Here is a 17,755-nt window from a genome sequence, read left to right on the forward strand (position 1 = left end):
AAAGTCACAGTAATGCCTTTTTTTTCTTGAGCTTTAAAAAATTCAGTAGTTCCTTATCTTTGTCATAAGCATAGTGTATCATTAAAAGGCACTGTGCTATCCAATTTGATTTCCTGTTTTACAGATGTGATTGCACACCAGGATATGTAGGTGAGCATTGTGATATTGACTTTGATGACTGCCAGGACAACAAATGTAAAAACGGAGCTCAGTGTACTGATGCAGTTAATGGATATACATGTATTTGTCCAGAAGGATACAGGTGAGAAGGATTTGAAGCCAGTAGAAACATGTATGTCTTCTGTCAAAGTTGTTTTTTTTCTTGGAAATACTGATTTTTTTTTTTTCTGTTTTCATTTAGTGGATTGTTTTGTGAGTTTTCACCACCAATGGTTCTACCTCGCACCAGCCCTTGTGATAATTATGAGTGTCAAAATGGAGCCCAGTGTATCATAAAAGAAAGTGAACCAATCTGTCAGTGTTTATCAGGCTACCAGGGTGAGAAATGTGAAAAGTTGATTAGTATAAACTTCATCAACAAGGAATCCTATCTGCAAATCCCTTCAGCTAAGATACGTCCCCAAACCAATATTACTCTACAGGTAAGTTTGCTTGTGTTGTAGATTCTCTTTTCTGGCAAAGAGAGTAAATGACTCTTCATGAGGTGGAAAACTACCCAAAGTTGCCAATGGCTCGCTTACAGAGTTTGAGCTAAAAATCTACAAAAGTCAATGCAATGACTTTATATTCATAGTGAAGTAGATGGGCTTTTGGATAAGAAGAGAAAGAATTTTGTCAGGTTGTCCTTCAAGAGAGAATTTTTTAATTAAGTAATAGACTATGGCAGTAAATTCAGAGATTCTCTTAATACTGCATTTCAATTTAATATTTATTTTTTAGATCTTTCTAAATGTTTTTTTCTTTTAACTAGATTGCCACGGATGAAGACAGTGGGATCCTGCTCTACAAAGGCGATAAAGATCATATAGCGGTAGAGCTGTACCGGGGTAGAGTGAGGGTCAGTTATGACACAGGATCATATCCAGCCTCTGCTATTTACAGGTGAACCCGGATGAAAGAAATTTCTAACTGAAACAAAAGCTGTATTAATTCCTTATGTCAAAGTCACATTTTTTAACAAATGTTTAAAAGAAACATATGCAAATGAATGTATTGTTAGGCGCTCAAAACTTCTTGCCAAAAGAGGTAATTTGGCTTGGCAAAATAACTCTAATGCAGATACAGCAGAAAGATAATACAGTAGTTGATGCATTAAAACTGAGAAGAGTTAGCTTCCAGCAGAATATTTATACATTTGTGTCAAGCTCACATGTAGGAGTGGAATTTTTTCCATGCGTAACTGACAAATGATTTCCTAGTGTACCAGGTAAAATGAAGAACTCTACTGCATAAGCAGAAATTAAATGGAGGCTTCTCTTCTGTGTTAGGCAGTCCTATAATGTGGGACTTTTCCCTGGCAAGTGAAAACTGAAAATTTGATTCTGAAAAAAGGCAGTACCCTTGAAAAAGAAATGGGTTTTGCTTCCAAAGTCATTAAGAAACAGAATCCACAGCTGCTTCTGGAGCATGATTTTTCAGGGTCAATTTTTAAGTCAATTTCTCTGGCTCTCTGAAAAATTACCACCTGAATTTATGGGGAGGTATTATATAACTTCACAAGAATTTGCAGACAGACATTGCAAGAGTGAGCAAAGAGACAACAGCTATCACTTCTTGGCATTGACTGCCCTCTTGTTGCTAAAAATACCTTCAGAAGTAAAGGGGAAATGTTAAATCAGTTTTCCATAAATCTTATTTTTGCTGCATTTACACCTTTAGGGTTGTAAAATCATATCTAGTGTATAATTACTTTCTAGTGTTTGTAACAGCTGACACTGTTCTGCATTCTATTACAGACATTTCACTGAAAATAAATGATTTTTAGAAGTGGTTGCACTCATATGGCAATATAAAATCAAAAGCTCAAGTTTATATAGCAGGAAAACAATGCTAAACTTTGTTAGGTAATAACACTAAGGGAACTATGGTTTTAGTAGATTACTAAAAGCATTCCCCAGAAAAAATATCATGCCCATAAAATACAACATAAAGTTGTTTAGAAAAAACATAGCCTTCTCCAATAAGCATCTTAAGGTTGCTTTTATTTTTTGAAGTGGTATGTATTTCATAAGGTCTCCTTACAATTCCATTAAATGGTTTCACATGTGGAAGTAGTATATGTATATTAATTGTATAAATTTTCATATATTAAAATTGGATTTGACTTTACAAGAGATTGAAGTACCGAACACAAATTTAAAGTTGCATCAAACATTCATTTTTTCAGATGACTACAATTCAAAATAATATTATTTTTCTTTTCTGTCTGGGATAGGGCTAAAGAAGAAGTTTAGATTGTTTTTTTTCAGGGTTTTAATTATTTTTGTTGATTTTTTTTGATAGGTACATCTGTCTGAGAATAAGAAACAATAGGAATCAGGGTCATATGTAGTTTCAAGTTATTTTGGCTCTCATTTGTTTAATCTATTGAGAATACTTCTTCCCATTCAGAACATATATTACCTTCTCATAAATTTAATGCTTTCTCTGGCATTATAGGAATATAATAAACACTGGTAATTCACACTTGTCCATTTTAGTTTTCTAGAGAAAGATGGGGAAACATTACTCACACAGGTAAATTAAAAACCATAAATATGGGGATTAATAACAAAGTAACCAATTAACAAACAGTCCCAATTAGGTTATTGTTACAAAACAATTAGAAGCATCTCCCCTACTTAGTTGATCATCTCCTTTGAATTATGTGACAAATGAAGTTTGCAGGTGCAGTGAAGAAAGGAATGGTAAATGTAGTGAGGTGTTACAGTGTGACACAGTTGTTCAGTGAAGCAGATACACACTGGAAGTATTATTGTTGTTGTTGTTATTAACGTCCATTTTGTTTTGAATAAATGTGATGGTGAGCTTCTGAGATATTTGAAAACTTTCATGTAATGGTCCAACTATAATGAAGCCTTGTGCCCTTAAGGGAAGGCTGAGAGGGTACCCTATCTCTACAACTATCTGAAAGGAGGTTGTAGCCAGTTGTGGGTCAGCCTCTTCTCCCAAGTAACAAGCAATAGGACAAGAGGGAACAGCCTCACATTGCACCAGGAGAGGTTTAGATTGGATATTGGGAAAAATTTCTTCACAGAAAGGCTTGTCAAGTGTTGGAACAGGCTGCCAAGAGAAGTGGTGGAGTCACCATTCCGGGAGATATTTGAAGTGTAGAGGTGGTGTTTAGTGACATGGTTTGGTGCTGGACTTGGCAGTGCTGGCTTAATGGTTGAACTTCATGATTTTAGTAGTCTTTTCCAACCTAAACAATTCTATATTTTCATGACTCTATGTTGGAAGCCATATATACCTTTCCACATTTGTATATATGTTTGTGCATCTAGTGATCCTTGTACAAATTACATATTATTTCATTTCTATTTCAGATTCTGGAAAGGCGTATGTGGTAGCATAGGGTCTTTTACATATTGTACTCTAATCCCTTTATCATTTCCAGTTCTTACTGTTCTACCTTCCTAGAATCTTTATGATAGGTCTTTACCTTCTTTTCATCCATTCATTGCATATTGTCTTTCTGTACCTTTGTTACCTGTTAAAGCTGTGTCCTGGCATGTTTCCAGTCTTTCCTTCAGTCCCTCCTTTTGGTTTCTTTCCTCCCTTCCCTCCCTTTATTTTTTTCTAAGTCAACTAGATCTGATCATCTGCTCAAAAAACTGCTCACAGACATAATCTATATTAACCTATTCATTTACTTTCCCTCTTCTCTGTCTTTCTCAGCCTCCACCTTGACTCAATTTCCAATACTGTTTTCCTCACATTCCGCTACCATGCATTACCGATGATTATATTATACCAACTATTTCTCTTCCTTCTCCATCGGCCTAGTTTTTGCTGCTTCTGAATGAAAACCACACAGTTTCGTTCTCTGTCGGTATAACCTTGAAGTAGCTGAGGCAATTCCTGCCCTTTGAATGGGTTGGCAGGCTCATATCCAGCAAGTACTACTACAGTCCAGAAGTACAGCTGGAGAGAAGGTGCTAATCATCTGTGTGCTGAAATACAGCCAGCATGGACCAAAAATTTGGGGATCTAGCCCAGTAGTTTGTGCAGAAGTACATGTTTTCAAGATCTTAACACCTTGCCTCAGTGCCTTTTGAAAAAGATGACAAATGGATAGATGCGGTGCCAGCCGACTGCCAAAAGTCATGACCTGCAAAGCAGGGGTAATAGAACCATAAGAGGTAGGAGTATGTTCCCTTTACTTTAGGAAACTATTGGGTATGTTTAGAGGACTAAAAATAAGTGTCCTGCACCATTCAGTATGGAAAATTTTAGAAGAAACAGTTGAAGTTTACCAAAATTATAAATAACTAAAATAATATTGTGAAGTAGTGTCATAGGTTAACCCTGGTAGGCAACTAAGTGCCACACAGCCACTCACTCAACCTCCCCTTCCACCACCCCTACGTGGACAGGGGAAGAGAAAACAAAGAGTTAAGGTCAGAAAAATCATGCGTTTAGATAAAATACTTAGTATTATGAAGAATATTAACTTCCCAGACAGATCCAGTACTGGGTGATCACCAAATGGGTGATGAATTATAAAAACAAACAAGTTAATGTATTATGTTTTATCAGTGAGATATGAGGATGACAAAAGAATATTTTCACTAATAATGTTTAGGAACAGTGATGGTTAAGAACAGTTTGGTAACAGGATAGATAATTTGCAAAGATGGAAAGTTGCTTACACTGAGAAGGACTGAAAGGAAATTAAAAAACTGAGATTTTTATCAAGAGATTTAAAGATTTCATTAAGAAAGTGAAAATTCACGTATAGTACAGGGAAAAGAATAAGGCGAGTTGTACTCCACTGAACAATGATGAGATGCCTGAAACAGAGGCAAAAAATACCAACCAACCAACCAAACAAACAAACAAAAACCCAAACCAAACCAAAAAAAAAAAAAAAAAAAAAAAAAACAAAAAAAGCCCAACCAATAGAGAGATTCAAACAGAAATTTTATAATATAAATGGCAGTCAAGAAATGGTATGTTGAAAAGGAGTCAAATGGGAGCTGTAAAGCCTACAGAGGTGCTTCTAGTAACAGCAAAGCAAAGTTACAAGGAGATGATTTAGTCATGATAAATATGAAGAATCAACAATAACATCAGTCTAGCTGTGTAAAGTGAATGAGAACTGCTTTACCAATGGGACCTGACGGCAGAAAGAGCCATCATCCCTAAGCACTCATAGTCAGTCTGAGAAACAAAATGAGATGATGGCACTGCCAAGACCAATAAAGAATATTAGTTCATTGGAGATGGTTATTTTTAAAATGTTGATCCACTTGTGTTTTGTTCTGTCTGGACATAATTTTTAAATGTTAAATGTTTTTTACACAAAAGAAAAAAAAAAACCTTTTTCATTCTGTAAACTAGTTTTCATCATATGTTTATTGGAAAAATGGAAATATGGAAGTATTTCTTCCCAAATCATTATTCTTCTACAGAGTACCAGAAGCCTTAAATCAGTTTTTCTTACAGCTTTTCATTAGGATCCATGCATTCAGCTCTCATTTCTCCAATGGGAAGTGGGCTAGAAGTAATGTAAGTGCATTGGCAGGAAATATTGCACAGATATGGCTTGTGTTTATTTCCCCTTTAATTTAAACCACCCTTACCTAGGAGGGCTCCACTCTCTGCAGTAAATTTTTACCAGTAAAACAGTTTAAACCAGAAGCTTTTAATAATTGCTCTTATCAGAGACACATTCCCTTTACACATTATGTTTTATACATCCCTGGAATGACCTCTTGCTGTAAAAATGCATTTTCTGTGTTGCTCTCATTCTTTAAAATACTATTGTGTGAAAGGTTGATAAGCTGTAAAATAACAAGTTTCCTTGAAACAAGAACATTATATTAGGGTTTCTTGCTTCCTGAAATCAAGAAGTCATATGCACTTTGATTTCTTAGCACATTTTTTTCCTGGATTCATTGAAATGTGTTAAATAATTTAATCACAGCATCTTTATTATTAGTTTAGCACAGCAAACAAACCTCTTAATACCTTGAGTAAACCTGGGTCTTTAGGAATGATGAACCCCGACCTTTTCCTTTCCCCCCACAGAAACTGGCAGTCCCCCTCCTGCCAACTCCCATAAAGTGTTTATTGTGCCAGTGTCTGCTCTGTCGTATGTTTGTTTGCACTTTCACACAGAGCTGAGTTTATGTAAAGCATGCGTGCTACTATGCAGACCTTTCATCCATATTGAGCAGAGACTGTTCACATAGAGTAGGTAATAAATGACTAAGAAGCTATTTAATGTGTCACAGCTGTAAGCAACCACGTGTGCTTCTGATCTGTTCCAGGACAAAAGCAGTTAAGTTAATTAAAACATCACTAAGGATGTTTTAAGGTAATTTGCTTGATTTTTGCCTGGAGGTTTAGGAAGCTAATCCCTTTCAGCTATACTGCTTTCTCAGTAAGACGAGCAAACTGACTGTGTGACTGTTCAGTCCATCTCAGGCTATCATACAATTAGTTCATTTAAATAACTTTTTTCAAAGGCTTAAGCTCACTCATTTGATGGTGGCCTGAAACAAATAAAGTCTCTCATGGGAATGGTTTTAATGTCTGGTCTCTGGACTACAGCTCATTGTCATACCTTCCATGAAGCCATATATTCAGCTCTCATTTCTCCATTGTAAAATGGGCATACAATTTATGCAAGTACAATGATATATTCAGTCCTAGAACTGAGTGATAATATTGTTCCTTCTTTGATGCACTTAAACTGTGTTAAAGCACAGAGTAGTTACCCCGTACTTAAGCACTTCCTGTGTAGATATTGCAGCTGATAAGCATAGGCACCTAATAATATGAATAGGCTTGCCCTTATACAGCATAAGCGCCATGCTTGAAACAAACATTTTCTGCTTGACACCCTTCAGGTATTCTCCTACTAGTGCGTTTATAGCTTGTTAGGAAGCAGAAGGAAATGGTATATTTAGACAAGAAAAAAATTAACAAAATATTCATATTCACTGTACTAGCCAGATGCTAAACACACAGAAATAACTGTGCCCAATAAAGATAAGAAATTAATTTACAGGTAGTGTCAGTGAAGCTGTCTGGGCCAATGACATGATTTTGTCAGGCAGGACTAAGGTTAGATGCAGTTCTGTATTTCATGAAATAGTAGATTTATGTATCACCAGAGGCAACTCAGGCCTTCGTATTTACAAAATGTGTAAACCTATACTCTGCAACATGTAGGATACACAGAGGCACACATGCAAATATGATCTTGGAGTAAAATTAGGATCATATATCATCTAGTTCTACCTTCTTTGCCATGGACAGGGACAACTTCCACTAGATTAGGTTGCACAAAGCCCCATCCAACCTGATCTTGAACATTTCCAATAACAAGATCACAAATTCTCTGGCAACCTGTCCCAGGGTTTCATATTAACCCACCCTCATATTAATTTTTTTTCTTTATGTCACTTCTTTTACTTTATAGATTCTATCTGATCTAAATCTACCCTCTCTTAGAGTTACCCCTGGTCCTGTTACTACAGGCCTTGGTGAAAGGTCTCTCTCCATCTTTCCTATAAGCCCCCTTTGAGTATTGAAAAGCCTCTGTAAGGTTTACCCAGAGCCTTCTCGTCTCCAGGTTGAATGACCCCAATTGTCTCAGCTAACTTCATAGAAAAGGTGTTCCAGCCCTGTGATCACTGTTGCAGAGGAAGGGGTGTTGTATTAGCTTTTAGGCATATGTGCATGTCTTTGCTTAAAACCTAGCTTTCAGGAGACTGCACTTCTGGAGAAGTTCTGTTCTGAAACTGTATTAACTCTTACAAGGAAAGAAGGTAAAAAAACTGTTCTAACCAGACCATAAACTGTTTAATATTCACGTTTATTTTGCAGTGTGGAAACAATTAATGATGGCAATTTCCACATTGTGGAGCTGCTAGCTATGGATCAGATTCTATCTTTATCTATTGATGGAGGAAGCCCCAAGATAATTACCAATTTGTCCAAGCAATCCACTCTGAATTTTGATTCTCCGCTGTATGTAGGAGGTAAGAGGATCTTACTGCTTCTTACTTGAAGTATCATAGCTAATTTACTCTGGTAACATGCTTTAATAAACACATGGTAAGAGACTCATTCATTGGGATAACACCTTAAGATGAAACACAAGCAGTTAATCTCAATAGTTTCAGTTTTAACAAATAGTATGCCCTCAAACCGCACCTGTTGCTTTTTTATAATTACGTTTATTTTTTCTAGCACTGCAAAATTCTGTAATTTTCTACTGTTAATTAGTATTTTATTATACTGAAGAAGAGTGCTTAGCATTGTTTAGGTACATGAAAATTTATTAATGCCTATTCAGAAAGTATAGAATGGTAGCGTTCTGTTTTGCTCATGTTTTACGTTTACATTTTACTGTTTCACTGTACAGGTATCTGCAGGAAATGATAGCAAGGTATAAAGCAATGAAATATAATTTATGTCTGGAGATCTTACTGCTTAGGGCTGATAGGAGTTAGGACACTAGGTAAGAAGGAAACCAACTGGACAGCTGCCTCACAGTATGTGGCAGGGCTTGTTTTTTATTTGTTTGTTTGTTTTGAGAAGAAAGAGTGGCTTGTTTAAGTAAAACTGGTAGAGATAAAATATTTGACATTTTTTTTATCATTTGGTGGAATATACTCTTTAGAACTATGGATTCAAGCACACTGTTTTAACCAACAGTTCCTGTTGGAATCCTGATGGGCCTCTGTAATCTAAGTAAAAGTCAGAAAATTCAGCCACCACCTTACTCACCTTGGTACCAAGTCTGAGTTCTTAGTGATCAGAGATTCAGCATGGTTTTTAAATACTGCTTATCTTCTATCAATTTTCAGGTTCTACTTTAACCTTATGGTCCTACAGGAGGCATGTAAGGAATCTCCTTCTGAGCTGTTCTTTCTGTAAAAGGAATACCTACTTTCTTTTTCATTTTGTCTAATTCTTAAGAAATTTTTTTTTGTCTGAGAATAACATTTTAGACTTAAGCATCTTACCTCCTTGCAAAAAATTATGCTACCAGTAATGCATTTGTGAAATGACTACTTTCTCTAGAAAAGGTGCTAGTTATCCTCTTTCTAAATACACAGAAAACCTCAGGGTACTTGCTCAAATTTATCTCTAATGGAAAATAAAACCAGCTGCTTTTGATCCTAATCAAGAATTGACTATTCTTCCTATAAAACTGGTATAACAAGTGCCTCAGTTACAAGTGATGAGAAGTAACATGAGTTATCTGAAAATTCCCATTATTCCATTGAAACACTTCAGGGTTTTGTCAGATCTTTTCAAATTTTTTCATTGCCTCCTCCCATCTAAAATGGGAAGAATTGTAAGATAGAACTCAATGTTAGCCATCACTCTGCATACTAACAGAGAAAAGAATTAATGTTATCAAATGTATTAGCTGCCTTTAAAATTGCTTCATATCATGAATCTTCAAAGGAAGATTGCTCTGTGGAAGCACATTGCATTTTTTCATGTGTATCACTTCTGTTGTTTACACAGTATCCTGTGCCGCTATTTTTTGGAAGAAGACTTGGTCCTACATTCTAATAAGTCAGTGTGTGCTTGTTTACTTGTATTGTCAACATCAGTTTGTTTAATGACTGCTGAGGCCATTTGTACTACTTGAAAGCTGAACTTAGTGCAAAACAATCCCCCTGTCTATTACAGGCACCTTTTGATGAAATGAGGCTACACTGCCAACTGTAAACATTCATTCAGAGCACATTCTTGACACTGGGATGATGATTTGTGACATATGGTTCTCTTCCTTGCTTCTTCACCTTGAAGATCTGTGCCTCAATTAGGAGAATCTTACTCATCTGCCTCGTCATTTAGAAGTATCAGAAGAATAAATTTTTTTTAAGTTCAGTGGTTTGATTCCTAAGAGCGGCAGTCTTTTTTGTTCTAGTGCATATTCTTCAGAGAGGTCCTGTGTTTCTTCTATTTCAATTCCTCATGTTCAGGATTCAAGCAGACAATTATTTCTACTTTCATAGAAAATTTTGGCCCCCCAAAAAAATGAAAACCAATATTATAATAACATTATAACAAAATAAAGGAAAAAAACCCAGTAGGTTGATGGTCAGCTCTTAAGATTTTCTGTTCTTTATCTATGTTTGTCTAATTTATCTACTTACAATTTTAAAATTCTTGAGCCAGTTACTTATTACTCTTGTATCTTTCTTTACCATCTTTTTGAGAGTAATTAATTTTTTTCTTATCCAACAGTATCTAGATTTTTAGAGAATTTGATCACACATTTCCATCAGTTAAGAACTTAAATTCTCACTAGGATTTTATGCAGTATTTTTATCTTTGCCAAAATCTTAGTTTGACACCTATATCATCACGTAGCTTACGCTTACTCTTGCCACTTTCCTGCTAAAATGGCATTTCTGATAAGCATCACCTCAGCTGGCAGGATGAAATTGAGACTTGACAGCAGGCCCTTGTATGGTGTGTGCTTTCATTCCCTTTCATTCCCTCTTATTCCCTCTCTCTCTGCCTCCCCCCAGCTTCTTTTTTGGTTTTTTTCAATGTTACTCTTGGGTCACAATATTTAGGTTGGTTCGGAAGGAGTAACTTAACATTATTTTTACCAAAAAACTGAGCTAATAGATTTAAACTTTTTTTTTTTACCTTTTTCCAACTGTATGGCTCTTTTGTGTGGTCAGAAGACACGCTAGGTATTTTTCAGTCTTTCTATAACAAATTTCAATAAATCATATTGCAAACCAATGTCTTTTTGTAAGAAGTCTTGAGGGACAATCTGTTTCTTCTCAAAAATTCTTCAAAGGCGTCACAGACATCACTGATACTTCGCATTCTTCTCTTAGAAATTTGAGCATATTTTACTAGTTGAGAGTGGCCTCTTGTTTCATGGATGTCTCTATTTCTCAGACAGGTAGGGTATCAGCTGCTTCTCATTTGTGCCTGCTCATTTCTAGCAGCTTCTAGAATGAGATACTAATTTTGGCAGTTTTACTGTATGACTAATTTAATAGAGGTCTTACCATTTACCTCCTTGAGCAATAATTGACTTGTAGTCAGGTTCAGTGACCAAAAGCTCAAAAGAGGATGGGAACTACTCTCTCTGACCAAAAAAAGATCTGAAATATTTCTTTGCATTGTTTCTATGGCAGTTCTTTCCTAACTGGTAAAGAACCTTTATATAAAAATTATCTAAGAAATATTGCTAAAGCTTTTGCACACACTTTGGCCTTCTAACATTTGGTAACTTTTTGGAAGAAGCAAAAAGTGTGTAGGCTAAAAGCTTGTGTATATGCTTGCGTTGTGTTTCCAGATGTCTTCCTTATTAGAGATTAAAAACAAAAAAATCTCTGAATCATGTGTGATATACCTCCTTTTACCTGGTATCATACATGCTTATATGGTTCCCAGAAATAACATCTAAATTTGCTGACACAAGTATAACAGCTAGTTTAGCATTGTATTGGCATGCTTAGCTTTATACACCTTTTATTTTTAAAAAGGGTAATTTCAGTGCGTCTATTCTGCTATGAGATACTTCAAGCCATATGCCTAAACATTTACTGAGTGTTGCTTTCAAGGGAGACAACAGTGTGAAGGGGCCTTAATGACTCTACCTTGTCCATGGTTTGCGAAAATGGCAAGTAGATGTGAGGAAATGGGAACTCATGATCATTTGCAGTCTCAGTCCTTTAATACAATCGTTCCTTGCCAATTTTACTGTGGTAGTTTGACCTGGGCTGGATGCCAGGTGCCCACCAAAGCCGATTTATCGCTCTTCTCCTCAACTGGACAGGGGAGAGAAAATATAAGGAAAGCTCATGAGTTGAGGTAAGGACACAGAGAGGTCACTCACCAATTACTGTCACAGGCAAAGCAGACTAAACTTGAAGAAGTTGATTGAATTTATTATCAATCAAAATCACAGTAGGATAATGAGAAGTAAAACAATTCATAAAGACACCCTCCTCCCTCCCCTCCTTCCTTCCCTGGCTTAACTTTATTCCTGATTCTCTACCTCCTTCTCTCAAGCAATGCAGGTAGACAGGGAATATGGGTTACAGTCAGATCATCACATGTTGTTTCTGCCACTGCTTCCTCCTCAGGGAGAGGAGTCCTTCCCCTGCTCCAGCTTGGGGTACCTCCAGTGGGAGACAGTTCTCCACAAACTTCTCCAACGTGAGTCCTTCCCACAGGTTGCAGTTCTGCACAAACTGCTCCAGCATGGGTCCCTTTTTCCCCACAGGGTGCAGTCTTTCAGGAACAGGCTGCTCCAGTGTGGGTGCCCCACAGGACCAACAGAAAACATGCTCCAGTGTGGGCTTCTCTCTCCACAGTTCCACAAGTCCTCCCAGGAGTCTGCTCCAACACAGGCTTTCCATGGGGTCACAGTCTCTTTTGAAGCATCTACCTGCTCTGGTGTGGGGCTCCTGCATGGGCTGCAGATGGATCTCTGCTCCCCCATGGACCTCCATGGGCTGCTGGGGGACAACTGCGTCACCATGGGCTGCACCATGGGCAGGCTGCAGGGGAATCTCAACTCTGGCACCTGGAGCACCTCCTGCTTCTCTGACTTTGGTGTCTGCAGAGTTGTCCCTCTTACTTACTCTCACTTCTCTCTGGCCACAATTACTTCTGCACAATGACTTGTTTGGGTTTTTCTCCTTTTTAGATATGTTATCACAGATGTATTACCACTGTCACCGATTGGCTTGGCCTTGGGCAGCAGCAGGTCTGGCAGCTTCTCACAGAAGCCACCCCATAGCCTCCCTGCTATCAAAACCTTGCCACACAAACCCAATACATTTCCTTAACTGATAAGATCAAAGAAGGTTAGGCTCTTCAACAGTATGGATGCAATATTGTTCATTTCTATAATCACTGAAGCCTAGCACAAATGAAATTACAATAACCTCTAAATGAAAGGCAGGTCTACTTGATTAGGTTGCACAGCACTTCTGCATTACTCCTAATTGTTCAGAGTAACTATAGAATGTCATTAGAAGTATCAGTTTACATGGTTAAGGAGCAACTATGCAGAACATTGCCACTTTCTGTCATTATCTAAGTACCAGAATGAAAATTATAAATTTTGCCTAGAAATAATGCAGTTAATAAGAATATTTATTTACAGGTAAAACCAGATCCTTTCCTAATGCTCAGTGCACTTTGATTTCCTCTATTTGTGAGTTTCAGGAGGTTGTTAGGCATTTGTGTATTCATGATTGGAAAGTAATATCTTAAGGATTACCTACTATAGGCCAATATGTTGGCAATAAGTTAAAAAAAAACAAAAAACAAAAACAAACAAACAAAAAACCAATAAAACAAAACAAGGTGTAGGAGTAGAAGAACCTTCATATTTACAAGAAAACAAAGTTTAACAATAACGTTCCTTTTGAATTAATCTTAAATGATTAACCAATCATAACATGATAACTGCATCACATATACACCTGTAAAAGCTACAGACTGTAACCAAGGAATTATCCTGAAAATGGTCAATATTTGGAGGCATTTGCACTATCTAGAAATATATACACAAAAGTAGTTTGATGTTGAATTATTTTTATTATTGACTCTTTTAGACTGTAAGGGCAAACTACGAGTGTCTTTTTATTTTATTAATCTGTTTTTGACACACGCTAGACAAAAGTATTTTTGAAAGTAATGGAACCTCATCTGTTAAACTTTTCTTTCCAAGAGATTTTTCATAGCAAAATTTCGCATTTGAAATGTGTGTGGCAGCTCCAGTTTGATGAACTGGTCTTATTAAATTCTTCTGGATATGAGTATCTTATCTTACAAAAAATCATCAACTGCTCTTTTTCTGAGATTCAGAAGTTATGTGCTATCCTGGACTTAACTTCGCTAGCTCAAAACCAGGCATCTAGCTGACCTTCTCAGAGTTCTGAGGTTCTTGTGTGATGAGGTCTGAAGTGTGACCTATAGTCTTGCAGGTTTGGAGCTGATTTACATGCATGCTTGACAACCAGGACAATTTCCAATTGATTGTTCATCACTAGTTTATGGTTGTAGTCTGAGTATCTAAGAAAAATTAATTAAGAAGAAATCTTTCTTTAAAAATGTTTAAAAGATAGAGAAACTGGTACAGAAAATTGTAACAATAATTACACTGATTATTTGCTATTATTAATTTTCTAGGCATGCCTGTGAAAAATAACATAGCAGCTTTACGCCAGTCTCCAGGACAGAACGGCACTAGCTTTCATGGCTGCATCCGTAATCTGTATATCAACAGTGAACTTCAGGACTTCAGAAATGTGCCACTGCAAGTGGGAATTCTGCCAGGTTGTGAGCCTTGTCATAAAAAAGTTTGTGTGCATGGAACATGCCATGCTACCAGCCAGTCAGGCTTTTCCTGTGAGTGCGAAGGAGGATGGACTGGACCCCTCTGTGATCAACAAACTAACGACCCGTGTCTTGGAAATAAGTATGTCTTCCCTCAAGACAGAACAGTAGTATATTATGCATATAAGTCTCCTGTTATGTGTAATTTTTTCATAAAAGTTCACACTTGCAAAAGCAAAATAGCCAGGGCATGTAAAAATTAAGACAGCATTCCAGTTATAGTTCATTCTTTCCATAAACCTAATGAGGAAAAGTTCCCAGTTTAGGGAATTTGTTTTGCCTAAAGCCTGGGAGGTGCTCTTACATACTTCTGTATTGCCTGCTTCTCTAATGAGTTGCACTCATGACCCTTGGTACAAAAATCATTTAGAAGAAGTTGCAAATGGAAACAATTCTATTTGCTTACTTATAATTGTATAGAATGAGGAAATAATATTATTATTGTTATTAATAATATTAATATTCTCTACTGTGTTTAAAAAATTTCATATGACATATCTAATATTTTATATTTTCATAGTACCCTGGGTTTTAGCAGGAAAATAGATTTTGATCTTTATGGTAAACTTTTGTTAAAGTCCTTGTGTGCTAATTCTATTTGCTAGTTCTAGTTTGGACATTTTATATATGTCTGTAGACAACTTCATTTATATAAATGTGTAGAGAGAGAAAAAGATAGATATATATGTGTATGACAGTATTGATATTTATGCATATACGTCTTTTAAATTTACTGTAGAGACAGATTCCTAAATCTTCGTTCGCGAAGCCTAGCCATGATTGAGAGACAGATTCAATTTTTTAGTTCATGGATACCCAGCACAAGAAGATCAGAAACTTCAGAAGTTCAGAGTTCTTCAGGATTTACTGACCTTGGGCAACAAGACATCATTCTGTTTGTCCTTACCACTGTCCCCACTACAGCTTGGCAAACAACTTTTTGGTTTTCGTTGTTTTTTTTTTTAGAGTAAAGTAGGCTTGCTTGAATCTTTTGGGCTGCTGTTTTTTTCAGTGCTCTGGCCTATGTAACTTTTTACAAACTAAGGATCAGTGGCTTGAGTTTGATAAGAGATTCTAATAAGATGGTTTTCAAGTCCCATTTAAAATGATGTTTAAATGATCTTCTCACATTGCGTGTGGAGAGTCTGACGCTTTAAAGCTTTATACAGCAGTTAGTGTGCTTTACAATGCTGTTAGCATTGTTTACATGTTATAGACTTTCAGTATCATTAAGTTTTGAACTCTTCCCAGAGCTAGAACAGTGAATTTTTGAAGCATATCATTATAGAATTTCGTTGTTTATAGGTCTCTGTCTTACCCTGTCGTCTTTCACAGAAACTTCAATGAAAGGGAGTCACAGCAGGTTAAAAAATACAAACGTGACTTTTATCATATCCATTTTATACTTCAGGAGTGAAAAATAACCTCAAACTGTAACCACAAGTCCTACTACAAGAAAAGCCAAAGAATTTCTTTAAACTATTCATGAAATATTAGATTCTTCAGAGGTTCTTATAACTGTGCACATCAGCACCCAAACTGACTGCTTTTTTGCAGCAAATTACAAAGATATCAGTATCAGATACAGGCAGCATCAAAGATAGAATTAAGTGAGCATAGCATTAATATTTTGTTTGCTTTCGGAGGTATTGGGTATGTTTCAGCTGTATACAGTGCTATGAGCTTTTAAGAGAGAAAGCCAAACCAAAATTATGTATTTTGAGTGAAGGTGGGCTTTGTTGTTCTTTAGTTCCTGGGGATTTTGATTCTGTATTTCTTGATTCATGTCTAAATTGTGTCTGTTGAATAGATACCTTGTCTCCCTCTAATACAGTACAACATTCTGCTTTATGTGAGAAACAGAGTTGTCACTGTGATCTCTGTTTCAAAAATATAGGTTATCTTTTAGAGATCCCTTCACATCATGAAAAGGCTTAAGACTTAGATTTATTTTACCTAACTCCAGGTGTTTGAATTCAAAACATAGTGACCAAAATTTGTTCTCTAGTCAGTAAAGGAATAAACACATGTCAAAAGACTTCAATTTGTCTAATCACCCCCTGGATAAGTTTATTTTTGTCCATGACTGCGTATGGAGCTTATGGCAATTATACATCTAACTTGAGTGCCTGACAGAGGTACCTAAAATTAGATGAGATGAAATTGTGCCCAAGAGTTTGCACTTAGCTTGATGTTCCTTTCAGTACAGTCTGAAGATGAAATTTAGAGCTTCAAAGAGCAGGTGGAAACAAAAGTATGAGAGCTGGCATTAACTAAGATTTAATCATCTTCTAAGTCAAGCAAAACTTTGCCAAAGATCCTGGCACAGATTGCTTTGATATTTAAAGTAGCCTGTATAGAATATGACATAATGTCAGTGTCACCTGAGTAACTTCGTAGATCAGATGTCCTAAAAGGAGATGTTTTGTAAATGGTGAACAGATCAAATGCTGAACATAATGAAAACTAAACAAAAGCTATCTGCTCTGTGATACTGTCTAAGCCTTCAATTTTGAATTTCTTAATAAGTCTTGGAATATCAGACTTCAACCACAGAAACAATTTGTAATTTTTGTAGGGAACACAGTTCCTTCAAAGTACAGACTAATAGGAAAGCTGGAGGTACTTAAGCTATCAGTTTTATATTTGCAATTTTTAATCCCAAACTGGTTATGGAGGCTACGTGTTGTGCCTTCTGTTTAAATATCCTATGATGAGACTGATTCCACATACTCTTTTTTCCTCTTAAGTTAAACCTTGCCTAAAGCACTTGCACAGAATTAGAGGTACAGATGGAGAATTGTAATGGAGATTTCAATCTTTATAAAATGAAACTATTTTAAATAGTTATTGCAAGTTTTTCAGAGTTGAAAAGTATTGTGCACTTTTCAATTTTACCAAATCTCTTATTTACTGAAGGAGTAGAGAACAAAGAAAAAAGTTTTCAGGAATACAGATTATGTTAGCTAAAAAATTTCAAAATGAGATGTTACTCAGAATTCTTCTTTTACTATGACATGCAATTTTAGATTAATTTTTGCCATCTTCAAATTGAAAGAAATTATTTTATTTTAGATCAAATGGGATTTTTTTTTCTTTTTTTAATCTAAAACTTCTCATTTATTTAGGTGGCTACCACAACCTACTAGGGAAGTTGTGAGCTCAAGGATCTTACAATATAGAGAGGAAAAACCTTAGAGAGGAGAAACGTCAGGAA

At 36.2% G+C, this 17,755-nt stretch overlaps 1 protein-coding gene across 11 annotated transcripts in view; it reads left to right on the forward strand.

Annotated features, from left to right (window-relative positions):
• SLIT2 (slit guidance ligand 2) overlaps positions 1-17,755 on the forward strand; it is a 268,106-nt gene that overhangs the window by 246,099 nt on the left and 4,252 nt on the right. For all 11 annotated transcript variants that reach the window (XM_027686448.1, XM_027686452.1, XM_027686443.1 and 8 more), the window contains 5 exons: positions 125-262; positions 362-602; positions 932-1,062; positions 8,020-8,174; positions 14,332-14,620. In XM_027686448.1, coding sequence (XP_027542249.1) covers positions 125-262; positions 362-602; positions 932-1,062; positions 8,020-8,174; positions 14,332-14,620 — 954 coding nt within the window. The remainder of the gene's footprint in view (positions 1-124; positions 263-361; positions 603-931; positions 1,063-8,019; positions 8,175-14,331; positions 14,621-17,755) is intronic.

This window comes from Neopelma chrysocephalum, unplaced genomic scaffold (assembly GCF_003984885.1).
Source record: "Neopelma chrysocephalum unplaced genomic scaffold, ASM398488v2 Primary Assembly neopelma1_71, whole genome shotgun sequence".
In the NCBI taxonomy this organism is placed as follows: domain Eukaryota; kingdom Metazoa; phylum Chordata; class Aves; order Passeriformes; family Pipridae; genus Neopelma; species Neopelma chrysocephalum.